General features: G+C 33.1%; 1 protein-coding gene across 1 annotated transcript in view; it reads left to right on the top strand.

Annotated features, from left to right (window-relative positions):
- LOC111046596 overlaps positions 1–26,307 on the top strand; it is a 102,358-nt gene that overhangs the window by 52,736 nt on the left and 23,315 nt on the right. Inside the window, exons 11-22 of the mRNA XM_039429544.1 lie at positions 717–884; positions 2,232–2,326; positions 3,876–3,896; positions 4,973–5,161; positions 6,443–6,662; positions 10,834–10,986; positions 12,441–12,701; positions 15,342–15,509; positions 17,215–17,379; positions 20,358–20,411; positions 21,857–22,006; positions 23,792–24,011. Coding sequence (XP_039285478.1) covers positions 717–884; positions 2,232–2,326; positions 3,876–3,896; positions 4,973–5,161; positions 6,443–6,662; positions 10,834–10,986; positions 12,441–12,701; positions 15,342–15,509; positions 17,215–17,379; positions 20,358–20,411; positions 21,857–22,006; positions 23,792–24,011 — 1,864 coding nt within the window. The remainder of the gene's footprint in view (positions 1–716; positions 885–2,231; positions 2,327–3,875; positions 3,897–4,972; positions 5,162–6,442; positions 6,663–10,833; positions 10,987–12,440; positions 12,702–15,341; positions 15,510–17,214; positions 17,380–20,357; positions 20,412–21,856; positions 22,007–23,791; positions 24,012–26,307) is intronic.

The raw sequence follows: 26,307 nt of genomic DNA on the forward strand, positions 1-26,307 counted from the left end.
TTTTTGCAGATGATACTAATTGTTTTATCTTATTCTAATAATATATCATTATAAAATAAATTATTATGATTAGATAGAATAATTAAATTGAATCATCTTATTATAATTATTAAATTGATTTATCAAATTAATTGGATAAATTATTTAAAAAAATATTTATTGTATTGGAGTCCAATACTGCAGTTGTAGAAGAAAAATTGTATGTAAAGGTGTAAAGGTTAATTTTGTTATTCTTTTTGTGTAGTTGAGAAGTTGATATTGTGGTAATTATTCATATTGAATGAAAAATACTAAGAAATTGTCATAAAATCACATATTTATTGATACTTAGAAAAACCGGTTTCGTTGATTACACCATTGTCAATCTCTGATAAACTTTGATAAAGACTGAAACCGGTCTTTCTAAGTATCAATGAATCTGTGGTTTTTTGACAATTTCATAGTCTTTTTCATTTAAAAGGTAAAATTTGTATGTATTTGATATGAAGGTACCTCCTTGATAAGTCCAGTGTCCCTTCAAACAGTGTCTTTAGCACTTTCAATGGAGAAAATAATAGATGACATGGCTAAATCTTCACAATATTCTATACTTATTGTACTGGCCCTTCTCATTAGATTGAAAGTTGTATTCATGAGCGAGGTCTACTGTTCGCAGAACTACTAGTTTATTGAGGCTAGAATGATGATTAAAATGAATGAGCTTTTTTGATTGACAGGATAGTGGATTGATGGACAGTTTTGCTGGATTATCGGACAGCTGTGCTGGGCTGCTGGACAACAGCCTTTCGGACAGCAAGGAGAGACTGCTGGAAGGGGGTCTGCTCGACGTGCCAGACGTACAGTATGCCGACGAAGACTCTTCTGAAGATGAAGAAAAAGTCAAGGTTTGTTTTTATTAATTTACTTGTGAATACAATAATCACTGTACCTAATAGTAATCTCAAATTACAATTTTCATTCACAACGTTTAAAACTGTAGATTTTCTACAATCAATTCAGCACTTTGACCTGTCTGACGCCGTTCCAGGCCAACCAGACTTAATAGATATATATCTATCTAGGTCGAGCTGATAGACTATTGCTAAGATGAGTTGAGAATCATAAGCCTGCTACTCCCGTTGGAAGGGTGACCGCTTGAGCCAATACATCTGAATACCAGATTTATGAGTTTGAAAGATCGCTTCCCGGTGGTTCGGAATCCACCTGAAGCTGCATGTCCAGTCATCCCTCTCTCATAACCCATACACAAGCCTAGAGCTCATGTGGACATCATCCTCAGCAAAAAAAGAGAGATTGATTGATTGATTATATGCCTTTATTAGGGCGGAGTTAGGACTCCTGGTCCTCTCTGCCACACAACCCTATGAGAGAGAGAGAAAAAGAGAGAGCGCGCTGCACCTTGGTTTCGTCCTTCTAGGAGGGAAAAATTAAGGCAGCAGCTTTATTCTATCTCTTCATAAGTAATAAGTGAAATTGATTTACAATATATTGTTTTTTATTATGCTATGACATATTTTTGCATTGAGGATCTGTCATAACAGATTAAACACATTAATGAAAAATTCAGTATAAGAGTAGCATAACATTATATTAAAATAAATAAAACAAAATAAATCTTATAGCACCCTTTATTTAAAAAAAAAACTTTAAAATAGTTGAACAACTAGTTTCGGTTTACACCATCTTCAGGTTATAAAATAAAATAAAATTCATTAACTGTTTATTTTATAACCTGAAGATGGTGTAAACCGAAACTAGTTGTTCAACTATTTTAAAGTTTTTTTTAAAAAAAATAAAGGGTGCTATAAGATTTATTTTGTTTTATTAATTTAAAAGTAGCCCATGTCAATAAGTGTTTCATTATATTAAAATACGAATAGCATTTACATATCTAAATACTAATTACACACATTATATATGTTCTATTTATACATTATGTATATTTAGAGTGTGAAGTTCTATTTATTGACATTATTGAGTTATCAAATCATAACTGAAAAGTTGAGAATACAATCAACACAAATCTTTGCTCTCCAAAGTAGTCGAGGAATTCTTGGATTAATCTAATCAACCATTATAAAAGCAAGTGCCGAATTGATGTGAAATGGTTCCATGAAATATTAGTCAAAGAAGTTTTTGAAAGGAATATTTCAGTTCTTGTACATTTTATTTTTTTTAGATTTCTCATCATAGTTATATGAATTAACTAATGTTGAAATTGTTGATTTCAGGGGGACAGTGGAGTTCAGGAGCTTAGTCAAACTGGAAAAGCTCTGGACTCCAGTTTCATGACTCCTGACGAAGCTGACAATTTACTCAGTATGAGGTGAGCATTCGTCTATTTCGACTGACAAGCTCATTTTATAAATCTATAGAACTAATTCTTCTTTTTCTCTGTCTTCATTTACTGCTAATGTTCATCTCGTTAATCTATCCATGCATGTGAATAGTATGTATCCAATGTTTGTATCTCTTCTTTAGTAGCTGATGGGTATCATAAGATACAAGAATGATTGTTTAATCATATAGCTAAATAAATGAACTTTAATAACAATAGTAGTCTGCAGCAAAATATTTTGTAATAGAATTTTATCAACATACATTTTTAATATCGTACTTAAAGTAATTTGAAAATATTGTTGTGCTCTTTACAAAGAGTTTATAAATAGCTGTTGATAACACAGATTATGGATTTAACCAGGATAAATGTATGATTTCCATAATCTTCTTATGATTTATTGGTTGATATCATCTAATACGTAGGAATTGCAAATATTACGGTTCCTAACAACAATGTTTAAAGATAGTTGTATTTATTTAAATCAACTTTCAAGTTTCCTTACTGATACAATATAAAGAATGTATTGATATTTTTTAAAGATTACATAATTTATTATTATCGATACAAGTTATTATCTCCTCTAGTCCTGCATCAATTGGAAAAAATAACCATAAAACACTTGGAGTGTTTTCTTTCACATTTTCTTTAACTTGTAACAAATGGGAAATGAAAACTAACAGTACGATTTAACCAACCTGAACTTAATTCAAAATGATTCATTAGGTTCAATATCAAACATAAACCCAAAACTATATAACTATGTCAAGCATGATATCGTTCTCTAAGCATGCTAATAAAATTGCTTCTCACTTCAGTGTCAACCCTCTAGTTTCTTGTATTGTTTCAATAATGTTTGAAAACTTTGTTGTAAATTTGTGATTTGATTTTTTTTCTGGAAAGAAAATTTCGATTATTCACAAGTATGTAGTTTTAGTATCTTTTTATAATTTTATGTCTAAATTATTTAGTATCTAATCTTATCTGGAGTAAATCTAATTTCGATTCGAGATTGGAAAAGCGTTTTGTTTTATGCATTGCCTTTTTTCCATGTTAAATTTTTATTAATCAAGAATTAACTCTTTTTGTACTAAACAATGTTTGATTTGGAGTTGAACTTCCAATATTAATCCACTCTACAAACTTACAGTATTGCTGATTAACAGTGTGATACATTAAAAGCATTTCTGTCTTGAAACAGAGAGATGCTAGAGGAAAATATAGAAATGTTTCTGACATTCTATTAACTTGAAAAGTTTCTCAAATCAAACAGATTTATTATTACCTGGACACTTTTTCATTTACAGTATTAATCGGATGTAACGAATATTAATGTTTTATTAATTCTAAAACACCGTCTAACATCCATAATGTTGGTATGCAATCATTTTAATTTTATACCTTGTTCTTGCTTTTCCAATCCATTTTATTATTTATTTTGCTGGCTTGTACTAACGTGATTGTTGTTTGTGTTTGTTACTATTGTTGTTTCCTGTGATGCATCTGCAAATCTCTGCTTGCACCAATCACATAAAAGGATCTTGGCCAAGCGAACACGGTAAGTGTGCGTGCGTGTGTGTTTCTCATGCATGGCTATTTTACATACCGTTGCTTTTATCCTTAATCTATCAATCTTCATTTTTTTAAATTTAGTATCTTCATAGTTAATCTAGATTTTTATTTTCTCTCCAGTTTAAAAACTTGAGTTTCATCATAAACTAAATAAGCAGGCTTAGGTGCCTGTGGTTTCATATACCAAGAGTGACGAAATTGTTGAAGAAAATTTCAAGCATATCAATGTTATGTTTGAAAATATCCATAAATTAAATACATCCTATAAAGTTTTAAAGTAAGATCTCTATCACATGAAATCTTTCAACTCCCCCTCATACTCCATTTCACTCATGTATTCTGTGAAATTCAGTACTTTGAAACTATAAATATATTGAGCACTAAAACAAAGTCGTAGATGAGTCAAGGATTTGGAAATGAATTTTCAGTGTTCGACCTCTGATGTTAAATGCCGCGTTCACTCGATGTTAGTGAAATTTTAGGTTTTAGTTGGTAAACTATTTCATATTGTAAATGCACTTTTACAATTAATATACGAATAGCCTCTGGAAATGGTAAGCTCAACATGCTTTCCAATACGAGAACATTTGTTCTACAAACAAAATAAGTTGCTGATCTGAACACTTACAAATATGATACACTTGATTTATGTTCGGTTATAATACACTTCATTTTGAATATTCTTGATGTTTGATTATTTTCAGTAGTGTCATACTACTCAGTTCTGAACATAATAAATTAGCATAAATACATGTAATTAGCGATGAAAATAGAAAAGAATCTAGCTCAGAGATTCAAATAAGTATGAATCAGCGTATTGAAAGATCTTCACCAAAACTAACTTCAGGATACCGAGTCTAAGCTCAAATGAAGGTTTAACCTTGCCTAAACTAATGACCTGTTCCCTCATACTAAAGAAACTAGATGTCTATCCATCTTTCTCCTCAATCTTGAACAGACTTTCTTCCTGTTCAATCTATCAACTATTCCAGAATAATTACGATAATATTCTGCGGCTTTTCTGTGGCCGAATTTAATTGATTGGAATGTACTGTTTTGCAGCAGCCATGAGGCTCTATTGTCTGACGAAGAAGCTCAGGAAGTGGTGAAGCTTTTGTCTCCCACTCCCGAACCAACCGACATAAACGGGCATGACCCAATTGCGCCCGACTGCCATAAATTGCTCAAAAACACTGAATCGCTCAATGCATCTGTCACCTCCACTTCCACCACCTCTGCCCTGGATGATAGGTACATAACTCACAAATCACCTCTATCATTTTCATCATATTTACTTACTCAATTAGAAATAATATCGAAATGTTTAGTTATTAATATGGTTTTGTAACTATTATTTTCGTTTTTAAGTGAGTTGACTCTTCATACGATAATGTTTTTCTTGTTTATTTCATTTCACTGCATTATACGTGTTATAGTGCCGTATAAATTCATAAATGCCTTCTTGGGAAATATTAATATGGGCATCCTTGAATTGATAAGAAACTCTTTGATGAGATGAGATTCACCAACTTTGGTGAGATAAAAAAGAAACTTCTTCCCTAATTATATATTATTTCAAATATCATTTGTTTTATCTTTTAGTGTTATATATTCATCATCAAATTATTAAATTTCGTTATTCCCTTTGCATGAACATTATAATCGGATCAAGCATGCTAGCACCAAAGCAACCAATCATAATTTAAATATTAATGAATTAAGTCATGTTAGAACTCAGTATTAGGTGGGTTTGTGTTGGACTATTTTATATTTCTTTTTATTTGTTCGTCATTAGAAACTGTAACTAGGAAGCAGAGCTTCTCCAGCATATGCCACGTAAAATAATACGTTTGTCATAAATTGAACAATTATTCAAACTCATATTATCCTTGTAAGCAACGGATAAACTCGTTATTTAATTGGTTTAATTTTTCTATAGCTATCGATAAATTATTCATTGCAATGGATGCTGTAGGTGTTTGATTCTCAACAGTCGCTACAAGGATTGGATCGACTCTATAACCTTGGGAGATATTTATTCATCCATTTGAATCTTTTATTGATACACAATCGTTCTTGACTTATGAATGGTTGGGAATGGAGCAACAGGCTTATAGCTCAAAACTGTTCCTTCCCAAATTTTTATACAATTTGTCCAAAGATGCAATAGCTAACTGAGTCAAGTGCCAAAAACTAAAAAAAATCCTTTTCTTCAAAAATGATTTATAAACAGAAGCCATTTCCCTGCAAACTGTGCTAAGTTCCAATTCTAATTCATTTAGTTGCTATGAGCTCCGCAAGATGACGCGGTCTGTATCTCCAAGTATGATGGGAGTCATGCTAGTTTTTTGTGATTACCGAAAATTTCGTTTTGGCACCAATCAGCTATTCCACTCTTAATTTGTCAAATTCTATGATATAAAACCATTTTATTGTGTAAAACCATTAGGCAAAAATAGAGGCAGCCGTTCTATCATTTGATTTTTAATACAATTCTGAAATTTTATAACTCACTTTGTTGCGCATTTTCAGGTTAGCGACGGATAAATTAAAACTAGACAACTCGGTAGCATCGAGTCAAAGCAGCCTGGCTGCCACTGGTGAAGAAAGTTCGGTGGCTTCCAGGCAATTCATATCGGAGTCCGACCTGTCGACGTCCAGGGACAGTTTGGATGAGCTGGACAGAACGGCCGAGTATGATCACGAGGAGGACGACAAGTACAAAGGATTTGTGCCAGAGCCCAAAAAAGTCGTAAGTAACAATATAATTTTCATCACCTAGTTTTCTATCCAAATTGCAATGAATATTTATCGCTCATTTGTGTGAATGTGGATTTAACTTTAGGAGACAGGACGTATACATCTTCCGATGGAGTATTTCTAGCTAAACGTAGCTGGATGTGTAATGACCTTGACCCTTGACTAAAGTTCTTGTGTGAATGTGACAGATTTGTAGCTTGGATTTAACTTTAGGACACAGGACGTCTACATCTTCCGTTGGAGTATTTCGAACTAAACGTAGCTGGGTGTGTAACGACCTTGACTGAAGTTTCTAGTGTAGCATAGTCTAATAATAAACGGATACCAGTGGTCACGATTGAAAATTTCATTCTTCTTTCAGTATTGTACATTTCAGTGTATCACTAGTTCCTATAGTGAGGTCCACGTTATAATGGCAGTGTTTGATTAACAATGTTATTGCTTTTCTTGTCTGTCATTCAACAAAGCGGATAGCGCTATCTCTTTCTCGCTTTGCTCTGTTGCCAAATCGTCTTTTAACAATGTAGAATTAATCACTAATTAACAAAATATTTCATTTTAATTGTGTAAATTCATTATGAAATTATTGAAAAATATAATTTCTTGTTTAATAAAATGTAATCGATTATTTTAAACGAGAATGAACAGTTAATATTACATCAATAAACCTTTATTAGCTACTGTCTATAGAAGGCATTGAGAAGACAGGATTGGTAAAGTTGTACTTCTCTTTCTTCACTGCCATTATAACGTGAACCTCACTATAGTGAGGTCTATAAATACAGGTCATGACACTCGTGTTCCTTATGGAGGGGCCATTATGTGGGGTCCTTATGGCGGTACATTTGAAATATCCCAATCTGCTCATACCAAAATCATTCATTATGCTTTTTAAAAACAATATTCTTGTTCAGATAATATGTAAATTCAGGCTTTCGATTTTTTAATAATGAAATTTCAATAATTCATTTTTTATCGTTAAAAATTTTTCTTATTCTTGTAACTTGTTATGATTCATAAGGCATTAGGACAAAAGGCAAACCTCAAAAAGAGTTTGAAGTTCCCAATCTAAAAATCAACAATTCAGTTCCTAGTTGGAATCTATTATTCTATTATTATTCTGCGGGAAGAACTTATTTTACAATATTCAAAGCCAAGCAATATTCCGTGAACAATATAACAAAATAACACATCATGTTGTTTAATCTATAATGATAACAGCTGATAAATTTGAAAATTGGTGAACTAGAACCCCATAAAATGGCGATTTTGCAATGCATCACGGGATTGTGTCATGACCTGTATTTATAGACCTTAGCATAGTCTAATAATAAACGAATACCAGTGGTCACTTTTGAAAATGTAATTCTTATTTTTATAATAATCGTACATATCAGTACCTGTATTTATAGACCTTGGCATAGTCTAATAATAAACGAATACCAGTGGTCACTTTTGAAAATGTAATTCTTATTTTTATAATAATCGTACATATCAGTACCTGTATTTATAGACCTTGGCATAGTCTAATAATAAACGAATACCAGTGGTCACTTTTGAAAATTTAATTCTTATTTTTATAATAATCGTACATATCAGTACCTGTATTTATAGACCTTGGCATAGTCTAATAATAAACGAATACCAGTGGTCACTTTTGAAAATGTAATTCTTATTTTTATAATAATCGTACATATCAGTACCTGTATTTATAGACCTTGGCATAGTCTAATAATAAACGAATACCAGTGGTCACTTTTGAAAATGTAATTCTTATTTTTATAATAATCGTACATATCAGTACCTGTATTTATAGACCTTGGCATAGTCTAATAATAAACGAATACCAGTGGTCACTTTTGAAAATGTAATTCTTATTTTTATAATAATCGTACATATCAGTACCTGTATCTATAGACCTTGGCATAGTCTAATAATAACGAATACCAGTGGTCACTTTTGAAAATGTAATTCTTATTTTTATAATAATCGTACATATCAGTACCTGTATTTATAGACCTTGGCATAGTCTAATAATAAACGAATACCAGTGGTCACTTTTGAAAATGTAATTCTTATTTTTATAATAATCGTACATATCAGTACCTGTATTTATAGACCTTGGCATAGTCTAATAATAACGAATACCAGTGGTCACTTTTGAAAATGTAATTCTTATTTTTATAATAATCGTACATATCAGTACCTGTATTATAGACCTTGGCATAGTCTAATAATAAACGAATACCAGTGGTCACTTTTGAAAATGTAATTCTTATTTTTATAATAATCGTACATATCAGTACCTGTATTTATAGACCTTGGCATAGTCTAATAATAAACGAATACCAGTGGTCACTTTTGAAAATGTAATTCTTATTTTTATAATAATCGTACATATCAGTACCTGTATTTATAGACCTTGGCATAGTCTAATAATAAACGAATACCAGTGGTCACTTTTGAAAATGTAATTCTTATTTTTATAATAATCGTACATATCAGTACCTGTATTTATAGACCTTGGCATAGTCTAATAATAAACGAATACCAGTGGTCACTTTTGAAAATGTAATTCTTATTTTTATAATAATCGTACATATAAGTACCTGTATTTATAGACTTTAGCATAGTCTAATAATAAACGAATACCAGTGGTCACTTTTGAAAATGTAATTCTTATTTTTATAATAATCGTACATATCAGTACCTGTATTTATAGACCTTGGCATAGTCTAATAATAAACGAATACCAGTGGTCACTTTTGAAAATGTAATTCTTATTTTTATAATAATCGTACATATCAGTACCTGTATTTATAGACCTTGGCATAGTCTAATAATAAACGAATACCAGTGGTCACTTTTGAAAATGTAATTCTTATTTTTATAATAATCGTACATATCAGTACCTGTATTTATAGACCTTGGCATAGTCTAATAATAAACGAATACCAGTGGTCACTTTTGAAAATGTAATTCTTATTTTTATAATAATCGTACATATCAGTACCTGTATTATAGACCTTGGCATAGTCTAATAATAAACGAATACAGTGGTCACTTTTGAAAATGTAATTCTTATTTTTAATAATCGTACATATAAGTACCTGTATTTATAGACTTGGCATAGTCTAATAATAAACGAATACCAGTGGTCACTTTTGAAAATGTAATTCTTATTTTTATAATAATCGTACATATCAGTACCTGTATTTATAGACCTTGGCATAGTCTAATAATAAACGAATACCAGTGGTCACTTTTGAAAATGTAATTCTTATTTTTATAATAATCGTACATATCAGTACCTGTATTTATAGACTTGGCATAGTCTAATAATAAACGAATACCAGTGGTCACTTTTGAAAATGTATTCTTATTTTTATAATAATCGTACATATCAGTACCTGTATTTATAGACCTTGGCATAGTCTAATAATAAACGAATACCAGTGGTCACTTTTGAAAATGTAATTCTTATTTTTATAATAATCGTACATATCAGTACCTGTATTTATAGACCTTAGCATAGTCTAATAATAAACGAATACCAGTGGTCACTTTTGAAAATGTAATTCTTATTTTTATAATAATCGTACATATCAGTACCTGTATTTATAGACCTTAGCATAGTCTAATAATAAACGAATACCAGTGGTCACTTTTGAAAATGTAATTCTTATTTTTATAATAATCGTACATATCAGTACCTGTATTTATAGACTTTAGCATAGTCTAATAATAAACGAATACCAGTGGTCACTTTTGAAAATGTAATTCTTATTTTTATAATAATCGTACATATCAGTACCTGTATTTATAGACCTTGGCATAGTCTAATAATAAACGAATACCAGTGGTCACTTTTGAAAATGTAATTCTTATTTTTATAATAATCGTACATATCAGTACCTGTATTTATAGACCTTGGCATAGTCTAATAATAACGAATACCAGTGGTCACTTTTGAAAATGTAATTCTTATTTTTATAATAATCGTACATATCAGTACCTGTATTTATAGACCTTGGCATAGTCTAATAATAAACGAATACCAGTGGTCACTTTTGAAAATTTAATTCTTCTTTCTATAATTTTACATATCAGTGCACCACTATTTGATAGGAAGTATTTTTGACGGATGACTTTGATGTTGACAGGTGTTTGAAGAGAGTGGAGTGCACTACTATGAGGATGGCCACTTCTGGGTGGAGGTGGCCGGGCTGCCGGAAGCGGAGTCGGAGGATGACGAGGAAGCGCACATTCCGGTCAAACAGAACACCAAAGTCAAATTCAGCTCTGGTCCCATCAAAGTAAGATCTAGTACCTTCTATAATATTGCCTTCAATTGTGAATTCTTCTTCTGTGATGTTTAAGAATATTGTTTTAGGATGTGTAATTATTCAAATCATTAACTCTACATAACATACTTGAAAAATTAAAAACAAAAGAACCCTTTTTAGCATTTATTTTTATTTTTACACAACATGTTCCGACGTTCAAGTCGTTTTAATAATTACCGGTACCCTTTTTAACGTTTATATTTATTTTCACTTTCACACACGATGAATTTTCAAGTTAAAGTGGAGAAAATGGCCCATATGAATAAAACCAGAGCAAATGCTCATGAGCAAGAGCATGGAGCATAAGGTTTTGCTCATGAGCAAAAGGTAGAAGCAAAAGCATTTGCTCATTTTTATATGAATAAGCTTTACCTTATGCTCCTGAACTCTGGAGCAAATTCTCACGTATTTTAAAGATTTTTCATCCGCTGATTCGCTTTTGCAGCCTTACTTTGTTTTTATAGCTCACGGAAGCGCTTAATGTGCAAATAGGGTGCACCGCTTGTGTTTGCGTCGTCTGCTCTGTTTTCTATTTATATATATAGAGTTTTAGGTTAGTTGAGTTTAGAATTTTTAAATAATAGCCAATAACTTGAAAAAATGTCATCTCTATAATAATCTTCAGCATATCCTTATGATATCAATAGCCTTCTTATAATCTTCTACACTCTCATCTTAAATGCCTATTTCCTATTTTGTGATGGCTACCTTTATATCAGGTATCTTTTGTATTAAATTTATTCTTTTGTAGGAATAATGGTGATATATATATCATGGTTGAATCTAAAAAGAGCTTTATAGTTCTCAACTATTGGTTGTGATCGTATCTGGTATAGTTTCCTCTTCCTCATACGAATTAGTTGAGCCATTTTACTATGAACAAAAGGTGATAAACTGCTCAAGACTAAACTCACCTTTTTTGAAGCATTTGCTTCAAAAGTTGAGCAAATGCTCTAGTTTATTCATACTATTTTGAGTATAAGCTTTTACTTTTGAGCAAATGCTCAAACTATTTTTTTGATGAGCATGAGCAAAAGGTTTTGCTCACGTTTATTCATAGAAAATGAAACAAATGCTCCATATTTTAGAAGTATAAGCAAATGCTTAACTTTATTCATATGACTCAATGACTTGATAGTTCGAAACAGGTTGTGTGAAAGTAAAAATATATACTAGACTGTATTATTTATACAACACGTTAACTGTATCAGCTCAGACTAACATCAAGTAAACAAACTTTCAACAATGTTGACATTATAGTATAGTCTTGAAAATCCATTGCGAAAAGACCCCTGTTATGGAATTGATTGTGATGCTGTAATGCTTACATTATAACATGGTCGACGATAAAGAAAATTTTCATTAGAAAAATCTTTTTATTACTTCTTACCTGAGCTAAGCAAACCTAATGTGGGGTGTTACAGGTGTACAGTACGTTCTCGATGAACGAGTACGACCGGCGGAACGAGGACGTGGACCCGGTGGCGGCGTCGGCCGAGTACGAGCTGGAGAAGCGTGTGGAGAAGCTGCACTTGATGAGCGTGGAGCTGTTGAAGGGCCCCGAGGGCCTCGGCCTCAGCATCATCGGCATGGGTGTCGGTGCCGACGCCGGCCTTGAGAAGTTGGGCATCTTTGTCAAGACCATCACCGACGGCGGGGCGGCCGCCAAAGACAATCGGATACAGGCAAGCTTGATCTTATTCCAAATAGTATACAGTATAGTATGTACGATGGTCATTTTTTCAACCTCCGATTGGCCGACATAAAGGAGGAATGTATATAAAATAATTATTCTATCACTATAAGTTACTTACACATAGATTATTCTACAACATGATTGCCGTGAAGGTTGAGGAATTTCTCATACCAGTGGACCTGCCTACCAAAACCCTCTTCATAAGATTCTGCCGCCAAATAAGTTTAGGTGGGCGTTATTTTGAACTCCTCGTTAGTTTAGAAACTCTACCCTCAATGTCTTGTCTTGAGATTGGGGAAAATGTATAAGTTACTACTGGCCAAGTCAGGTTTGTATGTATGGTGGGTGATCGAAATTATTCTATTTGGAAAAACACAGTGTTATTGATGCCACAACCTCACTTATTAGATTTGTATACAGGACTGCAGTATCGTGTTGAAAGAAGATTTGTGTTACTTTCAACACGAAACTGCATTCCTGTGTACAAATCTAATAAACTTGGATGTGACAAAATAAAACTGTCTTTTTCCAAATATGGAGAATTTCCACGATATCAATTCTCATTCAACAAATTTTATTCTTAAAATGTATTAATTCAGGGCTACTTATTTTCATTTATAGAATAGAATCATTGTAGGCTACCCTTTTTTGAAATTAATTAAACACACACAAAACAAGACAAAACAAAATTACAAAGAATTATGAAAGAAATAAAACAATAAAATGTTACAAATATAAAAAAACCATGGGCTTTGTGGTTGGGTGTGTTGGAGAAGAGAAAAAAAGAGAGGAAGATACCTAGCCAACTATGGTTTCCCATGTAATAGGCAGGCAAAGAAGAGAAGAGAAGTAATGAGGGAAAAAGGTAAGGGAGAAATGGGGGGAAGGAAGAAAACAGAGGAATAGGTACTCAAAAATAGGTACTCAAAATAAAGGTAAGCGAGTCCACTAAAAAATGAAGAAACAATGCTGGAGCAGAAATCTCGAGTCATATATCTAAATGGAAGAAGAAATTACTGTATGTCCAGTTTTTTATATCCAGTTTAATTTTTCCGCTGATCTTATTGTCCATGAGAAAGTGATTTGGAATGAGGTTTATTATTTTAGTACCTATGTAAATTAACTGCCTCCTTATACATTCAATATTAGTGTTATAGGTTACATATTTGTTAGCAGTGGCCCTTAGATTATAATAATTAAGTGTAGAGTTTATTGTGAGAGGAAAATCGGATCTATAATTTATTAAGTACTCAATTACGGTTTTCATGTATAATTGACGTATAGTCATGACCTCAAAATCACTAAAAACCATATCCGTTGGATAGAGCCTGGGTTTGCTTAATATAGTTTTAATTATCAGTTTTAATAAAATAATATTTTTTATATTACCTTTTTACTTTTGAAATTAACCTTACCCTTTTTGAAAGGGCTTACCCTTTTTTGAAATTAATAAAATCATATTTTTTATCTTTTTATTAATTTCAGGAAAAAGGGTACTATAATATTCTATTTCATAAATTCTATTCTATTTGATTTGCTGGAGAAGCCGTTTGGGTTGTACCAGCACTGTGAGGCCGACTTTTCATGCATCACAACGATTCCAGAAATCATTTCAGTTACGTATTCAATTTTCCGTCATCATTCACGCACAATATCAACACTCATAATGTTTCCTGTTTCAACTTGATTCATTCTTCGTTAGATTTATGCTGAACTATTACAATTTCTTGCAAAAACCAATATTGCTACGCAACTAGCACTTGGCGGGATACTCGAGTGACGCGGCCATGTTTCTGGGTGTATAACTCGACACAATCGATCTCAGGAAAGAGACGTCGCCCCCCCCCTACCGTGTCTTATGATAAATGTGATCGGAGGTTGAAAAAACGATCCTCGTAAATAGATGTGATTCAATAGTTAGTTAATAATAAACTAACGATGTTATTATTATTATTATTATTATTATTATTATTATTATTATTATTATTGTTAGTTAATAATAAAGTTTAATGATCGAAACAGTAGATCATCAATTTCAATACAAGAAGGTTGATTATTATGAACTACTATCAATTTCACTCCCATGCCAAAATATTAAGCTACTGTACTTCTAAACTTTTTTTGGCAGATGAAAATTAATTGGAAGCTGGATTTGTTCAAATGCTAATTAATGAATAATTATTATTAATCGAGAATCCGAATTAAATGCTGTAAATCACCCCGAAGACTTCTTGATAGATCTAGATATTGTCAGTTTGGTGTAAAGGTAAGCATTCCTGACCGGCAATATAGGAGGTACTGGGTTCGATTCCCGGGCTGACAAATAATTTGTGTATAGTAGAGCTCATCGAATTTCCATCTAGCTGTTTACCCTGTTGTCAATATTTGCAGTAGCAGAAGTCTTCTGAGTGATTTACAACATTTAATGGGGATTTTCGTTTAATAATAATTAAATTTTTCTGCTTCCCAATCTGTTTTATCTGTTTAGCAGATTAAATTACCGAATACTTGATCCAAAAATTTATAAATTTCTACTTATGTAATGTTATTTTGATAAGGTAATAAATTCATTTATTCAATTTGATAATATTGTGAATTTAAATTCAGTAAATGGGATTTGATGTTTCAGGTGAATGATCAGATCATCGAGGTAGATGGTAAGTCGCTGGTGGGTGTGACTCAGGCCTACGCCGCCTCAGTGCTGCGCAACACCTACGGCCATGTCAAGTTCCTGATTGGTCGCGAAGTGGATCCTGTCAACAGTGAAGTGGCTCAGCTCATCAGGCAGTCGCTACAGGTACGCTACCATCCACATCCACTTATTACTCACCCACAAATCGGGGATGGTGTCTGTTTGAACTCAGTTCACCAAGTGTCTACTTTTATTTATTTATTCAACAATGATATTTTCACAATTTTATGGAACAAGGCATAGGGAAGAGTTGCTGGGATTCGACTGTACAATAAATTACCAGCTACCAGATAACATACAGGACGTAAATTTAGAGTATTGATGAAGGAGCGGCTTTTAAGCATTTGTGCATACTCAATTGATGATTTTAAGCACATTATGAGATGAGTTAGGTTGCTAACTTATTTATGTATTTTTGCTATCACAAATAATTGAAATAGGACTTGATTTGAATAAATTTATTATCGACTTATCCAAATACCCCTTCCGTGGGTGGTAAATTGGACGAATAATATAAACACATAAATCATAAAATTGAAATGAAAAAATTGGTTTACAGCCCTTACTATTCCATTCCCGAATTTTGATTGAAAATTTGTTCAAAAGAGCCTTTTTTTGCTCAAAAGAGTTTTGCCCATTTACTGAGAAAGTGGGAAGTTGAGCCGTTTTGTTCGTCAAGTGTCACAGCAACAAGTTTTCGTTACAGGCTGATACTTAGTCAGCTACACCCTTGTTATTCACTAGTTAGAGATTAGTGAGAATGGGTTAGGTGTTACGGAGAAGCTAGATGAAGGTTAAAGTTTAGGGTTAGGTTTATCTTTTAAATGGCAATATTGTTGTATTATTTGATAATTCTAGAATTAAATATACGAAATTGTATCCACTGGACTTCCTGAAAGTAACAGGATCTTGACGAACTGAAATCTGGACATAGCCTACTTAAACCGGACTTTAGCACTACCTCCGTAAACAAAGCCTTAGTGCATTCGTGTGATGTCAGCACAGGAAGGGCTCCTACACCAATAAAAACACTATAGTGAGGTCCACTTTATAATGGCAGTGGTTAAAGATAGGAGAATAGCGATGCCGATTCTCTGCATCAAGTAATCATATTTCTACACTGTCAAAAACATAATTGGCATCGTTGTGAACCTAGAAAAGGATAATACCACCGGCTTTGTCGAGTGATAGACAAGTATAGCGAAACCAAAGTTGATCAAATACTGTCATTATAACGTGGACCTTACTATAGCTGATATAGATCAGCAGAAATCAACGAGTTGTCATTGGTGTAGACGTCACACGAATGCACTACGGCTATGTTTACGGAGGTAGTGACTTTAGCCGGCCAGGATAGCCGAAACGACTACCGTAAGGCTTTGTAACATTGACTATAGACATGAATGTGACTATAGACATGAATTTCCATCGATGAATTTTGTCACATTCATGTTCATAGTCAATAGTCAATGGTTGTACCCTTCAGTCTGCCAGCGCGCTAACTGTCGCGGGTTCGAATTCCGCCAGTAGGCATGGACGGTTTATCATCTCATCAACTCACAAACGTACTTCCCATTACCCACGCACAAACAAAAAGCTTGTCCGCAATAAAAAAGGCTGCCTACCCTGGCTGATTCTTGATAAACTGGGATCTCGATGAAGTATCGAATGTGGATATTTTGTTGAGCAAAAAATAAAATCCTCCGAAGTCAGTGGCCCAATACCAAAATGAGTTAGTAACCTTATAATGTTTCCATCAAGACAACAAATTATCATTATCAATGTTTGCACTAAATAATTGCGTTCGCAGGCCGATAAAGAAAGGGACGAGCATCGTAGACAGCTGGAGAGGAGCAGAAACCAGTTCATGGAAGAGGAGAACCTGGCCTCGTCCTGCAGCGAGGACATGCACTCCTCTCAGAGGAGCCTTGACGAGGAACCCAGTGCCGACGCCCTCCGTCAACTCTTGCACGAGGTGAACTTTTAACACTTTCCTACCGACTCCTTGTTCTAGCAAACAAACGGTCCACTCTTCTAATACTCTGTCTCTTTTGCAACAGTATCGACAACCTGTAGTTTCCCATTGCTCTCTCTGTCATCAGTACATGTGTGATTTCGAAATCCAAATTGAATCAACCATCTAGCATGATGTGTTCCAATTATCGTTTACTGCAACTGGATTCAATTGTAGTGTTTCCTCTGTACTATAAATTTAAATTAAATTTGTAGTGTTTCCTAAACATTATTTATGTATAATTGATGATTATTCACTTGATTTTCCATCTTTCTCATCGTAATTTAAGTCAGTATTATCTATTCTCATTTAAATACCTTGCTAAAATAATTATTACATAAAATTTCCAGTTGTTCATAGTGTATTATAAGTTTTTTCATCATAATCCATGTCAGTATTATTCTGATATCATTTAAATACCTAGCTGAAATATTCAATAATATTTCCAGTTGCTTATAGTGTATTATAAGCTAGTTAGTTGTTGAATCAATGACACCCAAAACGCTCATTCCTCCTTCATTCATTATTTCATCGATTTTATAAAAAAATATACCAATGAAACTGTATTTTTGATCCAAACAAATGCAAATTTCCATGGTATTTTTGCAAAGTATCATGATCAAAATACCATGATACAATGGTTTCTGGTATGAAGTGATTTTGAACAATTTCTGTTCGTTGTTAAAATACGATTAAGATAGATGATCAATCTATGACTGCAATGATAATTTTATGTTTCTTCTATAGTTGAAGTTGATCAGAGTGAAGTAAAATTTTCCAGTTAATATAATACAGTTTCAATGATTATTAAAATTTTATTGATAACAACTATTAATGACTGACATAGATAAGGAGGGTGCGATAATTTAGTTTAAGTTTGAAGTAGACAGGTTTTTGAAATCACTTGTAAGTCAGAAAATCAGTATATCCAACTCACGTTAGAGATCATTATCAATTTATTATTATGATAGTTTAAATATTTTTCATAATATCATCTCATTTCGTAATGTATAAAGTTTCAAAACATCATGAAAATTAGAAAAGTCGATGATCGAATTATAACTCGAACATGATCATTGTATATCAATTACCATACTTAGGCCCGGTTGCACAAAAGCCGGTTGAATTTTAATCGTGATTAACTTTACGAGAACCAATCAGAGAAGGCGTTTTTGAAAAGACGTCTTCTCTGATTGGTACTCGTGGAAATAATCACGGTTAAAATTTAATCGGCTTTTGTGCAACCAGGGCTTAGCACTTTATCTTTCATTCTTGTATTAAAAATTACCTAGTAAATCTGTTTCATCATATCTTTTACTTCTCATAAGAAAATCATAGTTCAGATCTTAGAAATACTATTTTGAAAAAGTATTGATAGTTTAAAATCGATTCAGTAAAATGGTAGTTACATAAGTTGATGTTTATTTATAGTAAAATCGAATAGAATTAAAAACTCTTGAAAAATATGGTCATCATTCATCATCATAATACTCACAGTATCATTTAAATAATTTAAGGTCTTAAGCCGCGTTTACACCAAAGTTATTAACAAAATGTCAAACTTTAACATTAACTTGTTTTTTCGACATCCATCATCCCCACATCTGTCTAAGATTCTCCTTCTCATTATTCGACTTCTCTTTATCTCCTTAATCTACTTAAATTCTGAATATATTTGTAGAAGTTGGTTGTTAGGACTGACCTGTGTGGTGGCCGAGGTGGGGAAGACAAGTATGTGTGTGCAGGTGACGCACAAAGTATATCATTACTTTATAAATTACCTAAAAAAATGTTGATAACTTGATCCTTATAGATTATATTAGATTGAACGAAACTTGACAAACACATATGATCATCATGTGTATGATACGTTATGTTCAATCTAATAGAATCTACAAGGATTAAGTTATTAACATTTTGTTAATACCTTTGGTGTAAACGCAGCTTTAAATAATTCATTGTATTTAATAATCATACATTCAATTTCAGTCTGCACTTATAAAATTATTAGTTCATCAATATTATTGTTAACCTACTTCAGTATTAACACAATTTATTGATTATATCCTCCAAACCATTTGATTCACAGTATCTACAAATAAGTTTATATAAAAATAAACTGTTCATAAGGCATATTTTCGAGGAATTGTATATCATTACTGTCAATCAAAGATGTTATAATTTTCAATCAATTGATATAGTAGACTTCCTCAAAATTACTTATATTTTCTTCTCTCAACTCATTTCTTGATTATTCATCTCCAGTAAAATTTGTTGGATTGAAAAAACGTTGAAACAATTTGTACCATCTAGTTTGGTAAACCGTTCTCAATCATTGTCACTCATGTGATACTTTTTCCCAAACAAACAAGTACATATTGCAGAAAACCAGCTTTAAGCTTTTCGCACATGGTTTACCCACAAAGCATATAACATCACAAACCACTGGGTTATAAATATCTTGCGAAACCCAATATTTATATTATGCTCTATCACACAAGAACCTTACTTGTGCCTAACTAGCACGCTAGAGATCACTCACAACATTTCGAAGCATGCTTGATGATCTCATCACATCTGAAGGCGGATTTTCACATATCAGTATCAGTGAACCTGTCCGATAGAGTGAGAATATTATTTCCGTGTGTTCTTATGGAACTATTTTCACTCGCTCGGTCGGACTGAGTGGGAATAGTCTTATTAGAACTCATGTGAATTATATTTCCACTGTACTGATCACTGACTGTTATACTGATATGTGTGAATCCGTCTCGATGATTGTACACAAAATGTCACCAAAGTAGTAATACAGTAGGTAGCATATTTCACACATTCCAAATAAATATATATAACGTTGAGCTTAAATGTGTTGTGTGTTTGTTTTTTGGTAGTGTTGTCTGTACAAGTATAGTGCATGGGCATGCATGTGTATGTTTCAGAGCCAGCTTAAAGCGGCAACCGCTGAGGCCGAGGTCGGTCAACTCAAAGCTAGGGTGAGGATTTTCAACAATACGTGTTGCTATCAAAACAGCTTCTATTGACTGAACATTTATAATCGTAAAATTGAAATAAGAACAACTGATAATTCTCCAAGTTCCATTTAATGTATTAAGATAACGTTGAAAAGTTAATCTTATAATGTACATTTTCGAGGGGCCTGCCAAACTTTTGTGCAGTAAACATTTAACAGTTTTACGCTGCTAACCAGCGTAAAATCATATTTAATGTAAACGTAATGTCATTTTTTATTGAAACATCTGGAAGTGCTGCATAATTTCATTGAAACAACTGGGAGTGCAGCAGGATTTCATTGAAAAAACTGGAAGTAGTCTCCTTGGATATTTTTAAAAATTTGCAGCTCTGCAAATTTTGGATTATTCATTATTTTCAAATATGTTTGAATAACTCTTAAGAGTAGAATTTCCAAATACCTGGCATTTTATCTTGTTATCATATTGAATTGGATTGATCAAATACATATTAGTACTGTAGATTATTATTTGTATTGGTGGTGGTGCATTACATACAAATAACGGAAAATTACATGATAATATTGTTGGAGATGATTTAATGTGGCCAATGTTGAATGATATTTCACTGATCGAATCTGATGCACATGATAACAAATAACGAAAAATTATATTGAATATGGTTGACACTACAATTTATTGATTAGAAATGATTTATTACGGCCAATTTAGAATGTTACTTCACTAATTGAATGAGATGAACATGATCCCTCATATCACTGTTTACTTGAGTACAATTATTGCATGTAAGTTTAATAAATATTGTTAAATTGCAAAACTTGTAACAATTGAATATCTCTCAGAACGTAGACAGTATGTCCAGAATATTTTTACTAGAAATCTCACCTTATAACCTATTCATTTTTCACATTCGATGATTTATTGGTTGAACTGGTACAAATACATTCTACTGTTCAAGCTTTCTTCTGGAACCTTCCACAAAAATTAATAAACCATTTTAATAGTGTTTCCCACATTGTAGTTTATAGGTGAGGTTTATTCAAGTTTAAACTCAAAATATTTATTCAACAGAAGAAGCATATTGAGTACAAGCATTGATTGATTGAATAGCATCCACTGCCCACCTAATCAGGCGGATCTGGAAATTGTCAAAAAATCTAAATAGTCGAACAAGATAGACAGTAACAAAAATAAGACACAGGCGAAAAAAATTACAATTCATGTAGAGTAATCATCAATGTACTTCCTTTGTGTAGAAAGCCCTCTTGGAGAAATCTATTTTCAATTGAGATCTAAACTCGCCTCATTCATATTTGAGTTAATCATCCTAGTTGGATCTCAAGGGTGTGTAATTACGTATTAGAAAATAAGTCAGTGATATTCCTAATATTCTTTGCTAATATTTAATTAAGTTCTTGATATTAAACTGTTTTCGATATTGCTTTTAGTTAGAAGAATTGGAAGAAAGTGGTGCCAGCAGAGAAGAATGCACGGAAAAACTGCGTCAGTCGGGACTGCGCCTGCGCGAACTGGAAAGAAGCATTGCTGTTGCCAAAAATCAGTCTTCAACCTATCAGGACATGCTCGATCAGTCGCAGGTAATCTATTCGTTATCTCCTCCACTTGAAATTTATAGTCCAAGAGAGACTGTTTATTTTTATATGTTATTAGAGGGAATATTCCCATATTAGTGCGTACTGTACAGCCTTTTGTAGACCTGTGTTGTCAACTATTTGTATTCTTGGTTTCTCTATCAAAATCACTTAGGAACAACTCACACTACCTCGACTTGAATCGTATGACTACAGTCGAAAATACTCCCCAGTCTCTTGACCCTACGACTTTCTTGCTCATTGTCACTACTTCAGTTCCGTGCTAATTCATTTCTAACCTCACATTACCTCAAATTTTATTATGATTATCATGAATATAATGTCTTATTTAATTCTTATTATTGGCTTATCTGAAATGATATAACAAAAAAGGAAATGTGCTTTAACAACCATGAAGATGAAACTTCAAAGTTCAATTTCTAACCTCACTTCATTATACATTCACGGTACTACGCAACTAAAGTCGAGGCTCGACCAACATGTCGAGTTGACGCTCATCTCAGTCTCACAGTCGTAAGGTCGTGGAGACTAGAATCGACTGGACTGAGTGTCACCATTTGAAAACACATGCTGCGTCGAGAAGAGACTAGTCACAGTCTCTTCTCGTCTTGAGTCGCGTAAGTGTGAGTTGAGCCTAAATCTCTGTCATTAGAGGGAACCCTATATTAGAAGGTACAGATTTTTGTAGACCTGTGTGTTGTCAATTCCTCATGTTCTTGGCATCACTATCACTTCAGTCCAGTAATTGCGTAGAAGAATAGAGGGATGTCTCATTGTCACGAATTCAATTTACATTTAAATTTTTCATAATGTATTAATTATATACTAATTTAGCCTGTAGGAAACATTTTGTCTTTGTATAATATGGATATGATTGGTGACCGGAACTTTGGGACCAACGAGGAAAAAGAGGAATTTTGAGACCAAGTTTGGGTTCTTTACTTGCAAGGTGATTATCAAACAATAGTCGGCCCTTTCGACAGGTTTATTTATTTATTTATTCACAAAAATAAAGATTCAGACGCTTCTGACACTGAAGGAAAGCCATTCATAGATACAGTTTTAGAGATAGTTCTGTGTGCTAAGTAGCTCATATTAGTATTCTTTAAATTAAATAAAAACTAGAATCTCATATATTCCTGATCGAGTAGCGGAAATAATAATCTGGATTAATACATATTAAAAGCATATTGAATACATATTCATATATAGTTGAAGAGGCCTGCAACTGACTTGCTGATTCTATGTGTTCAACGCCTTTGTGTTGAAGAAAAACGTCCAACCACCTCGTTTGGAGACACCTGCTTCTTCCTGCGAAGACCCATCCTTTGTTTGTCGGAACCCATTGGTCTCAAAAGGTATTGTTCCCAAAAAGTATTGGTCCAAAAGTTCCTAGACCCAAATTATTCTATGATTCTAGTATAATATAATGTGTTTTATGCTGATTTTTTACTATAAACTCGATTCGATCAATATAGAATAAAAATTTATTAAAATTTCCACTGTAGCCTAGATTGAAGTTTGATTCATGAATTCTAATTCATACAGTATTCAAGTTATGTGAGGATTCCACAATCATACTAGTATAATAATTGTTTGTCTATCATTTGAGAACCACTTCCATAATTTGTCATTAAAATTGTTGGCAATTTCATTTTTCACAGAGGTTTGGAAAAATAATATAACGTTATTGCTTATCAGCTTTATTTTTAATCTGTGATGTGGATAAAAAAGGTCAAGTCTCATATGAAAGAATGGATTGTATTTCAGGGTCAATACATGATACTGGAGAAGAAGTACTGCAAGGCGAAGCGACTGCTGAGGGAGTTTCAGCGCCGAGAGATGGATTTGCTGCACAGGGAGGAGTTCTACTTGCAGCTGCTGCAGGAAAAGGACACCGAGTACAATGCTCTCGTCAAAGCACTCAAAGACAGGGTCAGATATCACTTTATATTATTTTTAAAATGTATGAATTTAGGGCTAATTTCTTGTATATATATAAAATAGAATATCAAAGTACCCTTTGCAATTAATAAAATAATAGAATAAAAATACAAATTCACTTGTTTCGGTCATCACATCATCGTCAGGTTATCCTATTATATTAAGCGAGTATATTTTTATTTTTATATCTGGTAATTTATGTTCAACGGAACTCGAAAACGGCTCTAACGATTTTCACGAAATTTGGAACATAGTAGGTTTATGATATAAAATTTCGATTGCATTAGGTCTCATCCTTGGGAAAACTTGCTGAACGACATTAAAAGGATAATTCATCCTGAAACAGCTGTGGATAGTAATAATTAATTTCCAATATAAATATAAATAAATAGATAAAATGATGAGTAAAAATTGATTGGAAATTTATTTTTATAATCTGACGATGGTGTGATCACCGAAACTAGTAGACTTCATATTCGATTATTATCTGCTTGTGCTCGGAAAACCCTGAAAAATTAGTTATAACTTGATAGTGGTTATCTTGATAAAATCTGAGAAATCACTTGAATCGTGATTTCAGTTCAATCATGAAACCCTGTTTGAGAAGCTATGATTGGTTCTACTTTTCCAATTAGATAGATTCAATTGTATTCCAATTTGCAAATAGTTTGAAGATTTATATTTGAACTTCTCAATCATTTTTTCGATGATCATATTATATGCTATTTATAAGGTGAAAGCAATGTAAAAACGAAATCAATTAGTTAAGTTATATAATAATAATACTTAGAGCCGGTTTCCGAGCTTGGGATTTAGCTAAGTTCTCGACTTTGAACAGCTGGATCAGAAAATTGGCTTTCCGAAACGTGGCGTAGTTGCAGTCCACGTTCAAATTAAATTTCGAAAAACTTGAAAATTGAACATAAAATGAAATAAAGAGAAAATTGTGTAAAGTTTCTGCTATTTTGAATTATTTAGGAATGTTTCATTTCGTCAAGGAAAAACGTTTCGAATTATAGAAATGAGAAAATAAAAATTATCATAAAAACTGTGACTACGCCTCGTTTCGGAAATTCAATTTTCTGACTCCAACTGTTTAAAGTCTAGAACTTAGCCAAATCCCGAGCTCGGAAATCGGCCCTAATAATACTAAATAGTTAGTTTATATTTAAATAAGATGAAGATGTTTTCGTTTTATAAAAAGTATTTGTCGACTACGGGAGCTCAATGTAGACTGAGCTCCCACTACTCATTTATTGACCGCTGCTTAATATCTTATCAGATTATATAGTGAAGGTTTGATTAAACAGGCTAGAAGAGTGGCAGCACGCCTAATTTACATAGTTAATGTTCAACTTTATATTGATTTAAGAGTCAATTACATGAAGAATGATTTTTTGCTGAGAGTTGAGAGCTATCTTTGTGTGTGAGTAATCGGTGGATTATAATTGATGATTAGGTGGGATACGAGCCACCGGAAGCTGTTTTTAATGCTTATAATAAATTGTCAGATGGTGGATGCCATCATTCATCATTCACAGTAGCTCGTCATTCAAATTCCCACCAGGAATACCGAAATCGCATCTCCTATATTCTGATCTGACCTATTTCATATGACGCTAATTGCTGGGTCAACCACTTTCCCAAAATATTGAAGATTCTATCTGTCTGTCAAACCATTGGACGCTTAGCCTGAAAATGCTAGTAGTTCAAGATACAACAAACGCTATGAAGGATTTCTAAACGCATCAATAAAATACCTGATTTTTGGTTCTGTTATTTTTGAAGAAAATTCTCGTATGGCGCTACAGCCCATGGTGAGCCTTGGCCTCCGCAACTATCAACCTCTATGCATCTCTATCGATGACTATGCCTCTCCACCCCCTCACTCCCAAACTCCTTAGCACCTCATCCAGCCTGGGTCTCCCTCTGTGTCTCCTATTGTAAAGCCTTTCCCGTATCACAATTTTAGGGATTCTGCCCGCAGTCATCCTTCCCACATGACCCAACCACCTGATTCTTTGAGCCTTTATAAATAGAACCATGGTCTGTCCTTCCCTCAGGTCTTCCAATTCCTTGTTGAAACGGATTCGCCATTCCAACCAACCCCTGTCGTACTGGGCCATACATTTTCCGCAGTACTCTTCTTTCAAAGACATGGAGTTTGTTTTTATATTTCTCTGTCATTGTCCTTGTGCCCTTTTTATTCTTAGTTTTTATAAATGATTTTAATGTAAATGTACCCAGCTTTTCTGTGCTTTATGCTGATGACACTACCATTTTGGATTCGAATGTAAATGTAGATAGTGTGTTAGACAGCCTTGTTTTGTCAATGGACCGTA

Source organism: Nilaparvata lugens, chromosome 5 (genome assembly GCF_014356525.2).
Source record: "Nilaparvata lugens isolate BPH chromosome 5, ASM1435652v1, whole genome shotgun sequence".
NCBI classification, from domain to species: domain Eukaryota; kingdom Metazoa; phylum Arthropoda; class Insecta; order Hemiptera; family Delphacidae; genus Nilaparvata; species Nilaparvata lugens.